Source organism: Eschscholzia californica, unplaced genomic scaffold (assembly GCF_041429995.1).
Source record: "Eschscholzia californica isolate CP2 unplaced genomic scaffold, dmEscCali1.0.p SCAF_1, whole genome shotgun sequence".
NCBI lineage: Eukaryota > Viridiplantae > Streptophyta > Magnoliopsida > Ranunculales > Papaveraceae > Eschscholzia > Eschscholzia californica.
Window position 1 is genome coordinate 76,178,185 of NW_028238198.1, and position 19,656 is coordinate 76,197,840.

The 19,656-nt window shown below is 36.9% G+C and overlaps 2 protein-coding genes across 4 annotated transcripts; both read right to left on the reverse strand.

Annotated features, from left to right (window-relative positions):
* Positions 1-256: 256 nt before the first annotated feature.
* On the reverse strand, positions 257-2,315 carry LOC147569243 (MEF2BNB-like protein). The gene is made up of 4 exons (XM_086655708.1): positions 2,081-2,315; positions 1,735-1,847; positions 1,425-1,594; positions 257-1,024 (listed from the first exon to the last, which is right to left on the reverse strand). The coding sequence occupies exons 1-4, from the start codon at positions 2,133-2,135 to the stop codon at positions 535-537; spliced, it is 828 nt and encodes a 275-aa protein (XP_086511834.1). The 5' UTR covers positions 2,136-2,315; the 3' UTR covers positions 257-534.
* Positions 2,316-4,849: 2,534 nt separating this feature from the next.
* LOC147569244 (Protein prenylyltransferase superfamily protein) lies at positions 4,850-14,755 on the reverse strand. Of its 3 annotated transcripts, none has more exons than XM_086655711.1 (21): positions 14,421-14,755; positions 13,329-13,983; positions 12,983-13,133; positions 12,414-12,745; positions 11,548-11,948; positions 11,083-11,141; positions 10,359-10,448; positions 9,979-10,070; positions 9,637-9,735; positions 9,465-9,542; positions 9,194-9,278; positions 8,812-8,870; positions 8,654-8,723; positions 7,507-7,598; positions 7,314-7,376; positions 7,148-7,214; positions 6,648-6,923; positions 6,117-6,233; positions 5,766-5,918; positions 5,277-5,418; positions 4,850-5,181 (listed from the first exon to the last, which is right to left on the reverse strand). In XM_086655711.1, the coding sequence occupies exons 2-20, from the start codon at positions 13,751-13,753 to the stop codon at positions 5,311-5,313; spliced, it is 2,817 nt and encodes a 938-aa protein (XP_086511837.1). In that variant the 5' UTR covers positions 13,754-13,983; positions 14,421-14,755; the 3' UTR covers positions 4,850-5,181; positions 5,277-5,310. The 3 variants fall into 3 exon arrangements, with proteins under 3 accessions (XP_086511837.1, XP_086511835.1, XP_086511836.1); XM_086655709.1 differs by having other exon boundaries at positions 13,329-14,178; positions 14,542-14,581; XM_086655710.1 differs by having other exon boundaries at positions 13,329-14,178; positions 14,359-14,571.
* Between the last annotated feature and the right edge of the window lie 4,901 nt (positions 14,756-19,656).

Below are 19,656 nucleotides of genomic sequence, written 5' to 3' on the forward strand. Positions count from 1 at the left end.
GAAAATGTTTTCGCCCCAAAGATATCAAAGAAACGCATATAACAGGAACGGCCATTTACCCTATCGTTTTATTGTTTTCTCCACAGCTTGGAGCTCTCATCCTTTCTGCACAATAAGAACCAACAATTCTGATGGGTTTTGATGGTTTTAGTTGCGAAAGGCTTTCGTTTGGCTTCATGTTTCTTTTGTGAACCAGAAGCAGATCAGATTGCAAATCTTACCCATCTCTAAAGAGACCTACTGCCTCCAGATAACATTTGATTCAAATAATAGTATACTTGTAAATAGAATGAAGAAAATCTGTCTATAAATTACATTAATAGTTCTGCAACCTTCAGCAAATCAAACTAAATAGAAAGCAAACAATCATTATACAATCTCAGAACTAAGTTACAAATGCCGAAGCTTTTAAGATACCGATCGCTTCAACAAGATAGATCCGCCATTGAGTTTGCGATTTATCAGCACCTCCCGATGTCGGTTGATCTAAGAGACACAATGACTCAGTAAACTGGTGAATATATATTCAAGTTTCTATCCTTTCGAATTTCTTATTTCAGTTGACCCATTCAAGCTCTCGTGCTCTTCTAGCCATTCCTCGAGTTTGGCTTCTTTATCAGCCTTGAACTCTTCATACTTTTCTGAAAGCGAAGACAATTCATGTATCGAAGAGTTTTCAGCAGACAATTTTAATTCGTCGGGTTGGTCCTCTTCAACCTGACTCGACAAGGGCAGTTCTTCAGTTTCTGTAACTGGCAAAGCACCAACAGCACTAACAGCAGCCGTGGATGATTCTGAACTAGGGGAAGGTAACTTCTGCCCTCTACTGCTATCTGATTGGTCTGGATCGAGTTGAGGCCATCTAATGCCAGCTGCTTTCTGTTGTGCTGACTTTAAAATCGATGAAAAATAACTACTTCCTTCTCCTTCCTGTGGAGTTCCAACTGAATTGTACCCCAAGGCAACAGGTCCCCATGTAGTGTTTTTAATCGTCTGAAATCCTGAACTTGGGCTACGGATTAACCTGATTCACATTGCACAAAACCATGAAAAACTTTTGTACAGTTCTGGCATGGCGGCAATATACCAAAACTTGAACAAATTTCGACAGAAGGGTTCCTAAAAGTTATAGAAAGGTAAAAAAACAAGTTATAGAAAGGTAAAACAAAGCTCGCCCATCATCAAGTTTAGCATCAACTTATGGAAAGGTAAAAACACAAATATGAGCATTATACATGTGAAAGAATTGAGCAAAATGAGAGTACTAAATGTCGTCAATCATCAAGTTTAGCATCAACTTATGGAAAGGTAAAAACACAAATATGAGCATTATACATGTGAAAGAATTGAGCAAAATGAGAGTACTAAATGTCGTCAATCATCAAGTTTAGCAAGTTATTGAAAGAAAACAAAAAAACTCGTACCCTCTTTGTGGCTGAGATGTTGACATGATAATCAGAGACTTGTTAATATCTTTAACCATCTCGTCGGCAATGGAAATACCACATTCTTTCATTGACCTCACCACGGAGATCGAATCCTCCAAATCTTCTGTGTGAAGGGTAGTTTCATGAGACTTGTCAACAACCTTATCCTACAAAAGCAAGTTAAACAACAATCACAATAGGGCTTTTGTTCTATCATTTATATTATTTTCTCTAATTGATGGTATTCAGCCATTGATTAAGAATAAACTAGAATTTGTATTGAAATAAAAAAAGAGAAAGAACAAACATTGAGATGGAGGAGATTAGGAACTGAATTCTGAGTATGTTGTTGGACGTAATAAAGACCAACTGAGGGTTCATTTGCTAAATACTTCAACATCTCCACCAAGCATTCATTCACTGTTTTTTAGGATAAAAATCGAAACTTTATCAGAATAACTAAAATCAAAAACCCCCAAATTTCAAAAATACAAACAAAATAAGAATTGAGAAATTATCAAAAACCCTTAAAAAAAAAAGAACTTGAAGAAATGTTTCTGATTAAAGAAACAATTGAACATGAATATGAATACAGGGGGATGCCCTAATTGATGAGTAGAATTTTAAAATGGGGGAAAAGGAAAAAAATTTACCCTCCACAAATCCATCGGCAGTGGAGAATCCTTCCATCTTGTCCAAAGAGAGCATGTACAGCAGGCATTCATCACTGATTTCCCAGTACCCCCTACCACCTACTTACTATCTTTTTAGAGAGAGAAACAAATTTAAAGTTTTAGAGAGAGAGAGAAAGTTTAGAGAGAGAAAGAGAGAGGACCGGTTGATAGAGATGATGTATGCAGTCTGCTTGATCAGTTTGGACTTTGCGGTGAAGGGGGGTTCTAAAGACGTCCCACTTATTGCCGAAGGCGCCTTTAGAACTCCCCCAAGATCGGTTAAAGGCACACGGAAGAATTGTTATTCGAGTCGGGTGCCTGTAAGCATCCAGTACGGACTTGATGTTCTAAGAGCATCTTCAATGCAAAACTCAATCTTAGAAATTTGGAGTGCCACATAGGATAGGATTTTTTGAGTTTTTCATCATCTTTTTATTGAAACCATTGAAACCATATTTCATTCATAAGTGATAAAATCACAAGTTACATGGATATAATTCTTATTTCTCTCGGTTCAGCAACATGAGAGTTACATAAGTAAATTCTCATAATTTCGAATGTAAAGTGTCTCATGAAGTGAGAGGAATTGGACTAGACACTGACGAAATAAGAAAGAAGAAAGATGAAAGGATCCTAAAGATCACAGATGAAAAGACCCTATAGGTCAACAAAATAACTGATAATACAAAAATAAAGAAAATACTAATTTTTTATTCCCGTCGCTTTCATCAGAAAACCGTGAAAACCGCTGTCATCATCGGAAAACTGCCACCACCATGGAAAAACCGCCGTAGGGATACAACCTACACTTGCATTATATGAAAATTAGATACTAAGTGGAGGGGGAGGATCCATTTTTGGAGTAGGGAGGAAGCATTCTTTCTCAGAAACACCAGAAGCAACTTTCTTTTCCACCCAATCCTTCACATATCACCCAAAGTTTTACAAGCAGTAGATTTCTTACTTTTCTCAAAACTCTTCCGACCAACCACAACCTTAATACCACTGTCACCATTATTTCCGGTAGAAATTCCACCTTTTGGAACAATTGGAAACCTCAATCGTCTATCCCAATTCCAATCACTCTCTTCCTTATCTAAATCATTAGATTCAACAGACTTTTGAGGGTAAATAGAATCAGTCAGATCACACTGACTGGAAACTGATAAGAAATTAGGGCATCGAGAGATTGGCAAGGAAGTAGAATCGAGAAGATTAATGATGTCTACCATGATGAAAAGAGAGAGAATAGAGTGAAATTAGGGCAAAAGCATTTACAAATAATGTTCCTTCCTTACCACTTTATTAGAAACAAATAAAGGAATCCGGCGAAGGGAAGACCCTTCGCTGGAGAAGCAATGAAAACTCTCTGATTCTTCTCATGAGAACGGTTATGGAGAGAGAGAGGGCTTAACTTTTCAGTTTTTCATCATCTCTAAAATGCAAAACTCAATCAAGAACTCAAAGATGATGTGTCGATGGTGGAATAAAGATACCCCAAGAGGACACTCCAGAAATAGAGTGTCCTCTTGAGATATCTCTAATTGTCCAACTCATCAATTTTTAAATTTCAACTAATAGAAATCAATCTTTGTATATTTTTTTTTTTTTTTGAATAACTAACTATTTTTTTTTACAAAAATAACCATGACACATAACTAAAATAAAAAAGTTTAGAGTTTTGCATTGAGACATACAAGAATTAAGGATCTTCATTTTCGCCACCTAGGAGTGAGAATCTCAACTGGAACTCGACAAATATGACGAATAGAGATTTTTTTTGTGCTTTGCATCGGAGATGCTCTAATTGATCTAAAACTACCATTAAAAATCTTTTTGGATTGGTCTCGGATTGACCAGCCCGTGACCTGCCCTAAGCTTTTGGATTGGTCAATCCGAAACCTTTAAGACTGGTCCGTGTTCGAAAGTCTACTTTGAATTTCCACACAGTCGACCCGAAACCTTTTGTACTCGGGTGCCAACAGATGTTTGGAGTCAACGAAGATTGACCTTAGTCAAACTCCTCCCACGAGTACTAACAGCAATTTTCGGGTGCATGTACTAAATGGTGTTGGAAACGTTTTTTGCTCTATTATGAACGATTCTCAGAGTAAGGTTAAATTTTGTGTTACACTGATGGATTTCGAAATGTTTTTTTCTCTTACACTGAATTGAGGTCTGGAGATATGTTTAGCCGTCAGTTTGTTGGTTTGTAGTTTGATAGGGATTAGATCTAAGAGCATCTCCAATGCAAGACTCAAACTCTAAATCTTAGAGTGCCACATAGGATTTTTTTTAGAGTTTCTCTTCAAATCCATCTCCAATGGAACACTTAACTTGGATCTCTGAAATGAGGTGGTGGTAGTTATTTTAGAGATCCTTAAGAAGACACTCTAAATTTAGAGTGTCCAGTTGAGGATCTCTAAGTACCACATAGACAAATCAATTAATTTTGCACTAAAATATAAGTTTTTAGAGTTTCTCTTGAGTGTTGCATTGGAGAAGGCTTTTCAATAGAGTATCTCTCAATAGCCAAATAGGAAAAGGGTCATTTAGAAATTCATTTTTCGAACTTGACACATAAGATTTTTGGAGTTTTTCTTAAGTCTTGCATTGGAGATGCTCTAATGGTGAGAGTTAACCTATCTCCTATCTCCTCTTATCCTCACCCTCTTTGAGCTGATCTAAAACTACCAACTGAGCTGAAGCTTGCAGATCTTACCGTCAAGTGCCAACAAAAAACCCTAGTTTACCATACAATGTCTTATTTTCTGCAAAATTAAGTTTTGATAAACAAGAGAATCCATCTTTATTCTGGTACAACATTAACTCACTTTTTCATGTCAACTAAATTAAATACTAATTATAACTTTGAATTCTCTCTTGATTCTTCCACTTAAAGCTCGTGTGCCGCCTCTTTCATTTCGACTCATCTGAGATCCTCACGAGTTCTCTTCTCTTTCATTGTCCCAAATCAGTGGCAGTCAGACACATTAGGGGCTCATTCTTGCTCAGTGATGAAGTTTCGGCAATAACTAGTGAATGTCGATCACACTGCACCCCGACGTTTCCATGCTTAACTGTTCCAAGAGAAACAAAAGAGGGCCATTTCAACTAAGATTCAGTACAACCTGATTTAGGGGGTAAATGATCAACATTCTTAGTTACGTTTTACCTTATATGTGTCAGACAATATTCATAAAATTCTACTAAGTACTCCCGTTGGATGATATCGAAGTGGTTTGGAGTCGTTTCTTTACTTCATCAAGACAAGCCTGAAGATTCCTCAACTCATCTGTATCTGGGAAGTTCACAGCCTGAAAATTATACAAATCAACTGTTATTTTACAATTTTTATCAAAATAACAGCAATAATACAATAAATTGGTTGAGCAAAATCAGCTAAGTCGTGATGTAAATCTAGTTACGGCAACCAAATTATAAAAAGAAGATGCTTTTAGAAACATTCAAGTTCCAGCGGGTTGCTATTCAAGGAAAATGATACAAGGAGAATCTAAAGTTCATAGCTTTATTTTGGAAGCAACGGAATCAGATGGCTGCACTTTGATCCGTCAAAGAAGATTGGTTCAACTAATTAAGCGGATAAAGATACATAAGCATGATATGCATCATGACATGAAGATATTCAGACGGAACGCCATACCTGCTTAATTGTGTTCTTTAGGTGCATTTCAGCCCTATTGAGTTCTTGACGGCTACCAGTGGATGTAGAAATCTCCATATATACCTCACACAATTGCAAAGAGGCATTTGTGAATTTCTTAAACCTATCTCTGTTATTCCATAAATCAGCTCCCTGGAGATTTGAGTGTATTAGAAGCACTTCATTACGCATGAGTTACGGTTCTATGAGAAAGAAAAACTGGTAAACTAAAAAGACTCTTGACATAAGCGCTTTTAGGTAGTTAGGTCAAAGAATAAATGTTAGGGGTCACAGGTAAAAGGTTAAATACATTATCTATACGATTATATCAGTGATGATTGACGAAGATACCTGATATGATCTAACTTGCTTTAGAAAGGCTTCAGAACTCATAGTGAGGTCTCCCTTGATTTTATGCCATCTTCCATATAAACCCCAAATGCTCTCCCCACCACCACCCTTAATAATCTACATCGGGAGGTATTAATGAGAAACACAAAAAAGGAACAGGCTATAGCAATCTAAAGAAGGAATTACATAATTCAATTTGGGCCCAAAAGTACACATTTTCAAAATAGAAACAAAATTATTCCGAAGGATTAGTACAATTTCGAAAGATCAGTGCAGAAAGTAGAAGAAAAAACCCAAGCATACTTTTTCAATGTTGGACGATGCTAGGTTGATACAAGTTCTCTAGACACAAATATTCAACGCAGGCATCTAACCAATTATTTACATTTTATGGGGATTTGCATCTTCAAATTTCTGAAGTCGAAAACGATAAAAACAATAGTGAATGACATGTGTCAATTAGTCTGTGAAGAAAAATTTGTGTCAACCAAGTATTATGGTTTAATATTTTTATGTCCATGAATATGGTACCTGCTGAAGAACTTTCCCAAGCAATTCAACCAAGTGATCAGTTTCCAATGACTTTGTAATGCCACCATCCGGGTTTCTCGAGCCATCCAAAGAATACCGAGAAGTGTCATCAGAATCAGCTAGACTGGTACGACTAGAATTACCACCTCCAACAGAAGAAAGCTGAGGAAGTGTTGAAATTTGTGATTCGGCTTCCACCATTACTTTCTCCAGCAACTCGGCATCCACCCTTTTATTGTTTGACAGATCTAGCACCATCTTTGTCGCTTCCAATGCCTATAATCAAAAGTGCCTCTTAAAATCAACCTCTTACAAAGTCTATTTGTTAACAAATATAATATAGAGATGAAACTTCAAATGATTGGAAGTTGGAATCCCATTCTGTAGCCATATAAGTATATAACAGTGAAATATAGTTAATGTACTAGTAGCTGCTCTACAAAACAAAGTTTTGTCCTTTTAAAGCAAACCAAGTTACTGCAGCTGAGAATATTTCCCACCTGTCTGATATTTCCAACTTCTAAAGCAACTTGACTGAAATTCTCCCACAACTGCCAGCTGTTCCGCCTGATCACACAGTCATGATTCAAGTCCGATGATTAATGAAATTTGGAAAAGAGAAGACAAACTATAATGGATTGAAGAAGATCTAGGGTGGGACAATACTTGAACTTAAGTGCTTCCTTAAATGCAACGAAGGACTCCTTGTTCTTTTTCTTGAGCATATGCCTGAAAGGTGCGATAATTGTCAATATCTTAATATGAACTTACAAAATTTATAGTACTGTAATTATATTAATCAAACAATTTTTAGAAAGGAATGAAGAGAGAAAGGTGTTGTTGAAAAGCATTAGCATACAAGCAAGCAATATTATTCCAAGCTTCTCCATTATCAGGGTCAAGCTGAACGGCACGAGAAAACCCATCTAGTGCTTTCTCAATATCCCGAGCCTGCACACATTCCAAACGCGTATATATATATATGTCAAAACGAATTTTCTAAGTTTCACGAGATATTATTCATCCAATTCCTGAAAAAAGTGTAGATTGCAATTAAATACTTTTCCACATTTCTTTAATAATGTTCCACTCAATACTAAAACTCGTGTAATTGCGTTGACACGCGCTCGCAGTGGTTTTCATAACAACTTCCATCAGACATAGGAAGTGCAATTAATGAAAACCTGGATTTGACATGTCCGTATGATTCATACAGGAAGAGTCTTTTGCCAAAATCAGCACCAGTAAAAGTATGGGATCTGAGATCAGTTGAGTTCCAGCAAAAGGCAAAAGCCAAAATCCAAAAATCAAGTTTCAGTTCTTTTTTATGAAAATTGCTTTCCCAAGTTCCACATGTTCCAATGTTCCGTAACCATAAAATTTCAGCAAGGTAAGAAAATAAACTTACCCAGACAGAAACATTAAACAGACACATTTCCTCATCCATCAGTCTGTCATATTGTTCTTTTCAAGAAAAATAGTTTTAGGGGTGATCTTCTTTGTAAAATATGTTTTAATGTAACACCAAACATAAATCCTAGTCCAGTGAGTACAACTGGTGTCGCACTGTCCTATTAAAAAAATATATTCCTAACTTCTTCACATTACACCAACCATAAATGATTGTTAGTGAAGGTTCACAAAGGAAGACGTGGTTCTACCAAACAGGTCTTGGGTACCGACTACGGATATCTGAGAACTTATGGATAAAATTAACAAAATACGAAGTTACGGGCAATAAACTTATGCGCTAACAGATATTAAGTTACTACTTGATCATGAAGGAATCCTTTGATGTTACACCATTAAATTTGCGAAGTGGCAAACTTTGGGAAATAGCAACAAGAGAAGAAGAGCTATGAAAAGGATGTCAAGTCGTCAAGATACTTCGAAGTTCATTAACAGCTACTGTAAGCTTATTCTACAAACTTTTTCTCTAGATTGTAGTGCAGTACTACCTAGAAATCTAATAACTAGAGATGCTGAAAAATGTAGACATGGGTTACCTTCAAAGCAGCAGCTCCAAGTGCAAACCAACCATCAGGATACATAGAATTCAACGCCATTGCGGATTCCCTGGAGTGTAAAAGATGAGTAATCTTTCAAAATTCTGACCAGGAAACAAATATAGACTAGCTCTTATATTAGTTAAGAGGATCAGTACCAAAGAGCTTTAGATTTCTCATAGTCACCCTTATTGTACGCACTACGAGCAAGAGATCGCTGTAATCAAGAAACACAAATGAGTAAACAATTGATACCATTATAACCAGACTCTACTTGAGCTGAATTTTGTCCTTGCATTGTGACACCTTCATTACCAAACATCTTGTTAACTGTTCTGCTTATCTGTTAGGTCATTTAGCCTGTGGCACTGGCTTAGCTATGATCCAAGGGCTGATCGAAATCGGCCATTGGGTCGCCTCCAAGCTTTTTCCAGTACTTGGTAAAAGTGAGTAAAACCACCGTTGGAAAACATAAAAAATGCACAGATTTTGGCATTACAAACCCAGAAAGCCATGTTGGTTCTACAGAAACTGAATCACCTTAGCACGAGCAGACCTATTATTTGAAACTTCCAATGCTTTCTCGTAGTGCTCGTCATTATTTGTAACATCACCCAAGGAACACCTGGGAAGAAAGTCAAGTAAAATACTCACAAGATGGAACTTTATCAGTGGATGACCCTTCAACTTGTCCACAACATAAGCCACTAACAACCTTTTTTTAGTTGACAAATTTGATACCAATTATGATGTGCTTGAAATGTGAAATTGTATTCCATTTACATATTTCAGGTCCTCAAGCTATGCTTACCATAACCTTGGATCGTTGGGTACTTCGCCTAGCCGTGCCTTGATAAGTTCAACCGCTGCTGCCTTCTTCTCCAATATGCTGCCCACATGGAATTTGATTGCCTCAGAGCATGAAAAATATGATGTAATAGATGAATATATCCAATCAGTTTAGGCATTGAGAGTTCAGATACCGGTAACAATAGATTAGGTTATCCCATAATTCCAGATCCTCAAAAATCTTCAGTGCTTCCCCTATCATACCACAACTAACCAAAAGCTCGCCGTATTCTCTGAAAGCCACGAAAAGGAATGTTAGATAATTCAATGACTCCAGATCTTCAATAATAGAACACCTGTTCTTATTGGTTTCTACAGTCCAAAAAGTTCATTTGTTCATTAAAATCCATATAGATCTACGAACTCTATGTATTTGTGAGTTTGAAAGAACTTAACAGGGGCACAAAGAGAAAACGAAAACTTCGGGTGAAGTGTTAATGATGTAGGTAAAATGACTCTCAAAGTAACAGACATACTTCCGAAGTGCTGGAATAGTAGGGACATAAACTTCATAAGAAAACTGAATTCTTTCTGCTGGTCCGGGAGAAGGTTCATAGAAACCCTGAACCTGAAATATGTTGAAACGCGAACCATAAAGTTGATGAGAACTAATAAAAGCAGTAGAGTAGTTGTAGAAGTGCAGTAATTAGTATACGGATTCATGAGCTACAATCTAAATAAATTGGCAAAAGATTTGCAATCAACGGCCACAAGGGAATAAGAATAAAAACTTTAGAAGTTTAGGACAAACAGAAAAAGAGGGACCTGCACAAGCTTGTGGCCTAAAAAAAATGTTTCAAAAACTGACTCCTCAAGATCACATCCATAGAAACTACATAACAAAACAAATGCTTACCAGTTTGTCCATCATCATCAAAGCGCGCTCCTTTGTGCGACTACGAGTAGACTCCCATCGAACGCGTAAGATGTCACAGAAACACCGTATCTAAGAGAAAGAAATGTTCACATTACCAATCTCAATTTTAAAGACAATTTGAAAATAAATTTTTCATGAATGCTCTTCAGGGCCTCTCTTGGAGACTGCAGATCCAATTGAGATAGCACTGGGAGGAATCTCCTAAGCAAATTAAGGTAGCAGAAGTGTAGAACCAAATGGATTTTCTAAGTCTGTGGCATCCCCTCCATTTGGTTTGTTCGATAGATCTCACCATTTAGCATGTAGAAAACACATTTCGAATACATACTGTTATATAAAATTAAAACAAAACACATCCAAGAATTCAAGGGGAATGATTAAAGCGGTAGAAGCAAATGGGGATGACCTTGACAAGAAATGTGTCAATGACTACTTGAACAGTCCCTCGTCAGATGGAATGTTGCACTCTTCATATCATTTCTCTACATGGAAAAAATGAATCTCTGAAACCTACTGGATCACTCACTAACTAGACCACCAAAATTCAAATGTGATGGGATATATCTACTCTCCCAAATACGTGTACAATTCATTCCCTCTCTCTACCCCTCTAGAGAGAGGGAGAAGAAACATTACCACCTCTTATGAAATATTAGAACATGTAGTAAGAAAGCATCTAATTCCAGTAAAATTAGTTACTTACGATATAGTAATTAAACGGTTGAGCATCAACAGCCTCAATGTAAGGAGCCATATCCCATTCTGAAATACAAATCCAAGTTATACAAGTCAAACAAAGGATACATAGTGAAAATCACAAAAGGTCCATCTTCCACGAAAATGTACAAGGAACATATTTAGATCACCATAATATACTGTGAAAGTGAAACTGAATGACCTCATGAGCTAATCCTATGGACCTTGTCACATTAGAGAGTTTTTTAGAGCGCATCACCCCTAGACAAATGAGTGAAAATAAAGAATGCATCTCTATTTATTTGGAAGATGAAAATTTTCAATACATAATTTTTTTTAGAACTAGAAAGGGTGCAAAGTGTCTAGGTTGTTCCATTTTACTCTCGTGTACCCATTACTGTATGATATACCAACACTTAAAAAGAAGAAATAACTGCAGACAAGTAGCTGTCTCAAAAGATAAAGCACTTACTTTGCATTTCACCATATGCAGTGCTCTTCTCAATGAGAAGGCACTGTGCCAGGACCACTGCTTGCTGAATTGCTCCCAAAGGAATTGCGGCGGTCCCATCAGTTTGAGTGCTATTTGCACCATGTCCAGAAACTTTCTCATGCTCTAGTAACTTAGGGGTAATCAATACGTCGGAAGCCCCAAAGACGTCAGAAGAATGTGAACCTAATTTATCCTCGTCAGAACTAGAAACATCTCTCTGGAGATCAGAGCTCACTGTCTTCCCAGTTCCAGACGTATTTGAGCTCGAAACGAGCACCATCTGGGCCTTTGCTTCAACCTGATGTACAGTTCGAAAGCCAAGAATGCCTGTAACAGAGAGCTGCATCCCAGATGATTCTTCGGCAGATTTGAAGTGTTGCCTAAGGAATAAGTTGAATTTTAACTAAGACAAGATTGACATGGAAGAATACTCTAGTATTCTTTGTTATTTCAATCAAATAGCAGATATTAAGACAAAAGAGTATCTCTGGGTGTATCTCACTCAATAGACACGACAAGCGATGTATATCCGATCCGTAAATGCCTCAAACCAATATGATGTCACAATCAATCAGATTCTTATAGCATGACCAGAGTACAGAACAAATACAATCAGCATTACAGACATGAATATAAACGGATTCTATTGCAAACAGTATAGCCAATTTTACAGTTGATATGCTTTCAGTTAAAGTATTTACATATAGCTTATAGAGTCTCAAGAAGATAGATAACCTACAAACCTAAAATTCGTCTATAATGAGATGGGCCTCAAGGAAAAGTATGCTACACGTCAATCAACTTTCATCAACAAATTGTAATCACACCTTAAATTCATAACTTACCTGGAAGGATCGACTCGACTATATGTATATTCTACAATTCCAGCATGCAAGTGAGCTGCACAGAGAACTGTTAAAGCTTCTCCATCATGCAACATATTACCCCAATAACTTGTTATACTCTCCAATTTCCCAAAGGTATTTAGTGTTTCACGCATCAACACTTGTAAGGAATCGAACAGAGAAGATGATCTCTCATCCAAGATCCTCTGCTGAAGGAGAATAACTCTTGACAACCACCATGAAATGCTTCTAGTTCCACCAGAAGAAGAATCCTTCCTCTCCGGGGACAAGTCTTTGATCTTTGTCAGCAACATTTTCGCATACACTATGTACTAAACCAGAAAATGCATTTCTATCAAAATAATGTACTTGAAGAACTTAAAACACGACACGACCTAGTATAAAATCGAAATTACCCTCTATCTGAAGAATTCATCTTCCATGATTCCTACAAGTGTATGGACACCTACGGACTACGAAAGCCAGCAAGAATACAGCACGAGAACGGGCACCATTCTTGCGGAAATACAAGTCAAATTGTAATCTGAAAGGTACTAACTTTTACATACCTGTACAATTGAAAATTTGCCAAGCAAATCAGAACCAGTGAACATGAGCTGATTCCGAGCCCACATATCCCACTCTTTTCCACTTTTGATGGATTTATCTTCTTTCAACATTGAAATTGGCAAAGGGATAGAAGGGAAGTCCTCGAAAGGTCTGGATAATGAAAGAGTGTTAGAAAAATGGGATCCTCCCCTTGGTAAAAACCAGCATCTTTATGAGACTATATTCATTTTATGAAACTATAAAGTTCAAAACTTTCTAAAGAAAATGTATGAATTTCAGTTCAAATACAGTAACAAAATGTAAAATAAGGATTTACAAATAATAAACTAGACAATTAATACTAACCCAGTGACATTAATTTGTGTAAATGCAAGAAAAGCAGCAACACCAATGCACATAAGAAGAAAAGCCCTAGAAAACCAGCATGAACCATTCTGTTCTTCTTCTTCAAGTGAGAGAAATGACTCGATACTCTCTTCCACTTGTTTATAAAATCTATCAGCACAGTCAATAGAGTTCTGATACAGAAATGAATCAGCAAAACCGAAAACCAAACGAACAGCATCGGATGATAGAGCTTGAGAATAATATCCATTTTCGATCAAACTTAGGGTTTCTTCTATCAATTCATGTAAAGTTTTCTCCTTTATTGATTCACTACTTGTTTTTGTTGTTGTTGGTTGAGAAGTATTGGTTGGTGGTGAAAGGGAACAACGAAGAAGACGAAGCTCGAACTCAGCGAGCTTTTCGTAGCTGAGGTCGTTAGCCATGGCGCGCGCGAAAAAGCTGGTCTTCTTCAATTGAATTTACTTAAACCCTTTTCCTTCCAGTTCCAAATACTAGTGTAGTAGTGTTAGGGTTTATGAATAAAACGGCCCGTTTTATTTCATATTGGTTTGGTGTTTTTTCCCATATTTCTTTTAACCGTTATATCTGAAAAGAATATACCAGGGCGTCTATAGGCGCCTTCGTCTCTAAGTTTTGTTAAGACGAAGAGATCCTAGATTTGGGATGAAAAAGTATCAAAAATTTGGGGATGAAGAAGTCCTAGATGAAGGAACCTAGTTTTTTGAGATTTGGGAATGAAAAAACCCTCGGTCTTGTCCCTCGGACTAGTCACTAGTCAGTCTGAGACCTTAAGCGAGATCCCGGACTGACCAGTTTAAGCCTATAACGTGGTCTCGGCTGGACCAGTCTGAAACCTGTTGGACTGGTCAATTCGATGGGAGGCGCCTGCAGTTTTCGATAGTTGACTACGGTCATATGTTGGGTCCCAGCTGACTTGGATCAAATCCAACTCAGCTGGGAAGACAAAAAAATAACCGTTGGATCAAGTCTGACAGTCATATTTGGTCAAATTGGACATTGGATCCACCGATCCAATTTTAGGTTGGTTCCCTATAAATAGGAAATAAATCCGTGTACACTCTACAATACAATCATTTCATCCATTTCTTTTAATTTTCTCTCATTTTGTTCCATTCTCTTACACTTCTTTTTTCATTCCCCTCGTTGTTGTTTATTTCCTCGTATAATTTGCCTCAAAATCTCCTTCCACCGAAATATCATTGAAATTGATCCTCAAGATATGCAATAAATGTCTGCCATAAGATTTATGGAAATGATGTCTCCTAATTTCCCGTATGTGAATTAGGAAATATTAATACCACCAATCAAACATCGCCACACATGTTAGAAACCTCCCGATGAAACGAGTGATGATTCTTATGACTCGATTACCACCAAAAAAGATTTGTGGGTGCCATATTCACAAGGAGAAGATGTTTTACTTGTTGATTCTTATTTGAAACTCACATATGAAAAAAGTTCACACACGGTTTTGCACATGCACAAGATCACACGCGTTTTTCGCACACGCACAAAATACCGCACACAGGTCTACATATACACAAATATTTTAAAGCTCTAATAGTTAGAGTTGAATTAGGGAATGATTATACCACCGAGCAAACATCACCACACATGTCAAAAATTCTCCACGAAACGTGTGACGATGCTTATGACTCGATTACCACCAAAAAAGCTCCACGAGTGTCATATACACAAGAAGATGTTCTACTTGTCGATTCTTATTTGAAACTTACATATATAAAAAGTTCATACACGTATTTCACACGTGCACAAAAACACACACACATGTGTCTTGCACATACACACATATTTTAATCCTAAGCCTTTAATGGTTAGAGTTGAATTTTTTTTTTTTTTTTTGTAGAATCCTTTCATTTAATTATAGTAAAAATGAACTGAGTCTAAACCTAAATTTCTCAAGATTGGACTTGCTCTTAAAGGCACCCCATAGCCTATAGACCATTACACCATCCATTTTTTCAGTAATAATCATTTTTATTATTTTCCCTTTTTGTGGCAGTAACAAGTTTATTTCTAAATGATGGTAAAGTAGTTTATAGATGGGGATCAGGTCTTGTTGCTTCCAGATGGTTGGGACCTCCTCATTTTCCTTAGCCCCTGTGGAGCTATCCTATCTCTCTTTGATAGAAGGCAGCAAAGTGAACCATACAAAGGGTCTGGCTAAAGGCATCGTATGTAATTGTTATTCGCGTCAAGTGTCTACTAACGTCGGGTACAGCCTAGGTTAGACATTCAGGCGGCCGACACCCCTTTGCCTTATTTTTCCTTTTCTTCCTCTTCTTATCTTCTGCGTTCTCTTAGGCGTCCGAACAATCGGACTGGTTTTAGTCCCATCCCTTGTTTTGCACCTCGGACAGATCGATCTGTATCCTTTATATCCAGGTGTTTGGGGTGTAGTCAATCTCCTATTAGGTGCCAATAGCATTTTGGTCACGGGGGCTCTAGTCACTCACCAGTACAACCTACTTACGATTTCTATCATGGCACTTGTAAGTGCTACTTGCTTTTTTAACATGGACGGGGAAAATGAAGTCAGTAGTGGGCACGCCCCCAAAAAGAAATTTTTGGAGATGGAGGGGGCCTAGTTTCCCTTCAGTACTATTGTGGCCCAATCACACACATGTAATCGGAGTCCATTGTGTTTGTTTTTCTTTTTTTTGAAGTCCATTGTGTTTGTTTTTCTTTTTTTTTTGAAGACCATTGTCGACAAAAAAAAAATGAGAGAGAAACAAATGCCTCAAGCAAACATGATTTTTAATAGTGTGAAACACAAGCAAGTTAGTATACAATCGCATATGTCTCTTGCAATTCTAGCTCTACCCCGACGAAGAAGACTTTATTTTCAATCATTTATATATAATTATATATAAATTTAAATATGAAATTTGTTAATGACTAATTACATTTTTTTTAATAGGAAAACATGTGGGGATGGTTGAGTACCATGCTGAAACGGATCGGTAGACAAACGATTTGCATAACCTCCCAAACAAGGTCTTATGGTATTCTATCCCATAAAAAGTGGACCAAACCAATTCTTACCAAAATATACACGATTTCTTATCAGTCAGTCACCAACTTGTTTTCTCTAAAACTTGTTTTCTTATCAGTCAGTCACCAACTTGTTTCCTTTTTTTTTTTTTTTTGTTGAAATACCAACTTGTTTCCTGAATAAAATAAAAAAAACTTGTTTTCTTTAAAAGACCACACAGCTTTCCCAACTAAAAAGTGAAATGAAAAGGAGTGTACCACATACACACACTGACACACCTGTATATATACATCTGGATTATAAGAGCAATATTTCCAACTTCAACATGATTTTGATTTAAAAAATTATTTTTTCAATTCAAAATATTCAGCCTCAAGAATCCGTTCCAACCTTAGCTTCTCTTGAGACATAAAATTTGTGTATGTAAGAAACACGTGTATGGATTTTTTGTGAGTGTTCGAAAAACGTGAGTGATCTTGTGTATGTGCGAAACACATGTTTTGAACTATTTTCGAAATAATATTTTTTTCAAAAGGGGGAGGCGGAATTATTCGGAGACCGACACGTTGGTGGGATGTATTTTAATTATTAATGTGTTAGTTTTTGTTAGATTATAATTACTTAATATTTTAATTATATTAATGTTTTAATTAAAACTTTAATTAGTTTTAAATTTAATTATTAATGTGTTAAGTAAAACTAATTAAAGTAATTATCACCGTTTAAAAGAAAAGTAAATCATTTTTGTAAAAATAAAAGATAATATATATATATTTTTAAAAATAAATGTATAAAATTGGACCATTGGTTGTGATCTAACAACCAAGATGAAAATGGTCACATAATCGTTGCAACGGTCATGTGATCACCCTTCAGTTGGCCCAAATTATTGGGTCGGTTGAAAGGGAAAGCTAGTACGGAGGCTCAGCTCAGCCCCCTCCGACTCGGGTTGGAGTGAGCCACCCAACCCAAAATTTTGACTTTTTGGGTTTGAGTCGTCCCGGGTTAGAGTTGCTCTTAAGTTTCTATGACAATCAACATTACTGCAAATTCAATTTTTCTTTTCAAATACATAAAAATGGATCTTACAACTTATACAACTACATATACTACCGTAAAATTTAAGCGGATTTTTAACCGAACTTGGATTAAAATTCGAACCATATACTTTAAGTGGAGAAATCCACCACCTCTTCGTGTAGTAGTCGGGCACCCGCTCCGCGAAACGGAGATCACATGTTCAATTTCGTGGAAGTAGAAATCTAGAATTTACCGAATTTGGATACAAATAAAGTAAAGGTAGATTAGATGGGCTTTAGGCCCATTAGGATAGCTTTTCAGGGTTGATATATGGCCTTCAAGGGATGATGTATGGTCTTTAAGGGCTCATGATGTCATAAGTCAGAGGTCATAGTGCTTATTCAATTCGTGAATCTTGATGTATCTTTGTATTATCTTTTCCTGATGTATCAATTTATTGTAATGACTCTTGTAGTATATATCAAGAAGAAGTGGAGAGACATTGTATTGCACCAAATTGAATAAACTATTAGGCTTCACGTGCGTTTCTGGTAAATTTCTTCTAATCAAGTTTTATTTCTTTGCGCTCAGAGTTTGATTGGCCAATGTAAAAAAGTATTGGTAAGAATTGAAAAGGTCCAACTAAAGGTGCCTCGCAAAAATTGTTATCTGCGACTCATATGTATTTAGAAAAGGCACAACGAACACCCCTTCCCCCTTTTCTGTCCTAATTTTTTCTTCTACATGTCTTTTCTCGTCTCTTCGATTTCATCCGATTTATTACTTTTCTTTTTCTTCCCTTTTTTTCTAGTTTGAAGTAGTTTTTGAAGTGGGACACCTTTATGCTCGTTTTTTTTCTTCTTCGTGTCTTCTCTCATACTTTTGATTTCTTCTTCTTCCATGATTTATTGTCTGATTTCTTCTTCTTCCATGATTTCTTGTCTGATTTCTCTTTTATATATCCCTCTTTCTCACTCTAGGACTCTTTTATCTCTTTAACTCGATGACATTATCATAGATGATGGGTTGTGTGAAGAACAACATAACGAAATGGAAGAATGGAGGAGAAAGAATACCTAAAATTGAATGAAAATTTAAGTAGTTTTAGACTCATCAAACCAGTCTTTTTTTTTTAGTGAAACCACAATTACATTCATAAGTGAAATCGATCCACAACATTACATGGTAAGATAATTCTTATTCCTTTGAGAACTACATGAGAGTTACATAAGTAAAGTTCTACACGGAACTTTCGAACGTAAAGTGCCTCATGAAGAGAAAGAAATTGACAAGACACAGACTCAATGAAAAGACCCGAAAGGCCGAAAAATGAAAAGATCCTTAAGATCGAGAACGAAAAGACCCTAAAGTCGACAATATTATTGAACAAAGACTAATAGTGCACCAGCCGAGAGAACCACCGCTGCCATTACCGGAAAGTCGTCGCCACCACTGAAGAGCCGCCAACTATATTATTCTAGTTATATAAAAAAACTGAATTATCTCCCTCTTCTACCTCTCTCCGCACCACCACCATCGCCACAGAACCCACCACTAAAATACACCACCACCAAAACACCACAGACCACACAACCACCACATAACCCACCACCGCTACCATTAAACACAACCCTCTTTTCCATTTCTCCACACCACAACCACCACCACTGAAAGACGGATCCACCACCGTCACCATTAAACACATCCATCTTCTTTCGTTAGCCACACCACCACCACCACCACCGAATCACAGAATCCGCCACCACCGCCACCGCCACTAAACACCACTTAACACATCACCAGATCCGAACACCAACACCACCACTAATCACACCCAACAACCAGTCTTAGACTTCTGATTTCTTCTTCTTCTTTCATGATATCTCTTCTACCCCTCTCTCTCTCACTCTAGAAGTATTTTATCTCTCTACCTCGATGATATTATCATAGATGATGGGTTTTATGAAGAAAAAGAGAATGAAATAAAAGAAGAGAAGAAAAAAAAAACTAAAATTATATGAAAATTCTAGTAGTTTTGGACTCAAACCATTCTGAGATCTTGTGTTGCCTCTAGGACTAATTCGTGTCTGAAGTCTTGTTTTAGCTCTCAGATTAGTCAATCCGGAAAGGACACCTACGGTTGTCGGAGGCCAAACGAAATTGAATAGAATTAATCTCTTTTCTAGGACGTAAATACAATTCCAAGGGGAGCCTTTAGCCTTTCCCTAACTGAAAGTGCATGTTCTAAAAAGTGGACATTTCGCACTA

What these genes read in the sequence shown, in the direction of transcription:
- LOC147569243 (XM_086655708.1), bottom strand. Translation starts at nt 2,135, where the DNA reads ATGCTCTCTTTGGACAAGATGGAAGGATTCTCCACTGCCGATGGATTT. An exon ending in CTAATCTCCTCCATCTCAAT is followed by an intron (nt 1,595 to 1,734) that starts GTTTGTTCTTTC and finishes TTGCTTTTGTAG; the next exon opens with GATAAGGTTGTTGACAAGTC. An exon ending in ACATCTCAGCCACAAAGAGG is followed by an intron (nt 1,025 to 1,424) that starts GTACGAGTTTTT and finishes AATGTGAATCAG; the next exon opens with GTTAATCCGTAGCCCAAGTT.
- LOC147569244 (XM_086655711.1), bottom strand. Translation starts at nt 13,753, where the DNA reads ATGGCTAACGACCTCAGCTACGAAAAGCTCGCTGAGTTCGAGCTTCGT. An exon ending in ACTATTCCAGCACTTCGGAA is followed by an intron (nt 9,736 to 9,978) that starts GTATGTCTGTTA and finishes CGTGGCTTTCAG; the next exon opens with AGAATACGGCGAGCTTTTGG. An exon ending in TGGAATAATATTGCTTGCTT is followed by an intron (nt 7,377 to 7,506) that starts GTATGCTAATGC and finishes CGCACCTTTCAG; the next exon opens with GCATATGCTCAAGAAAAAGA.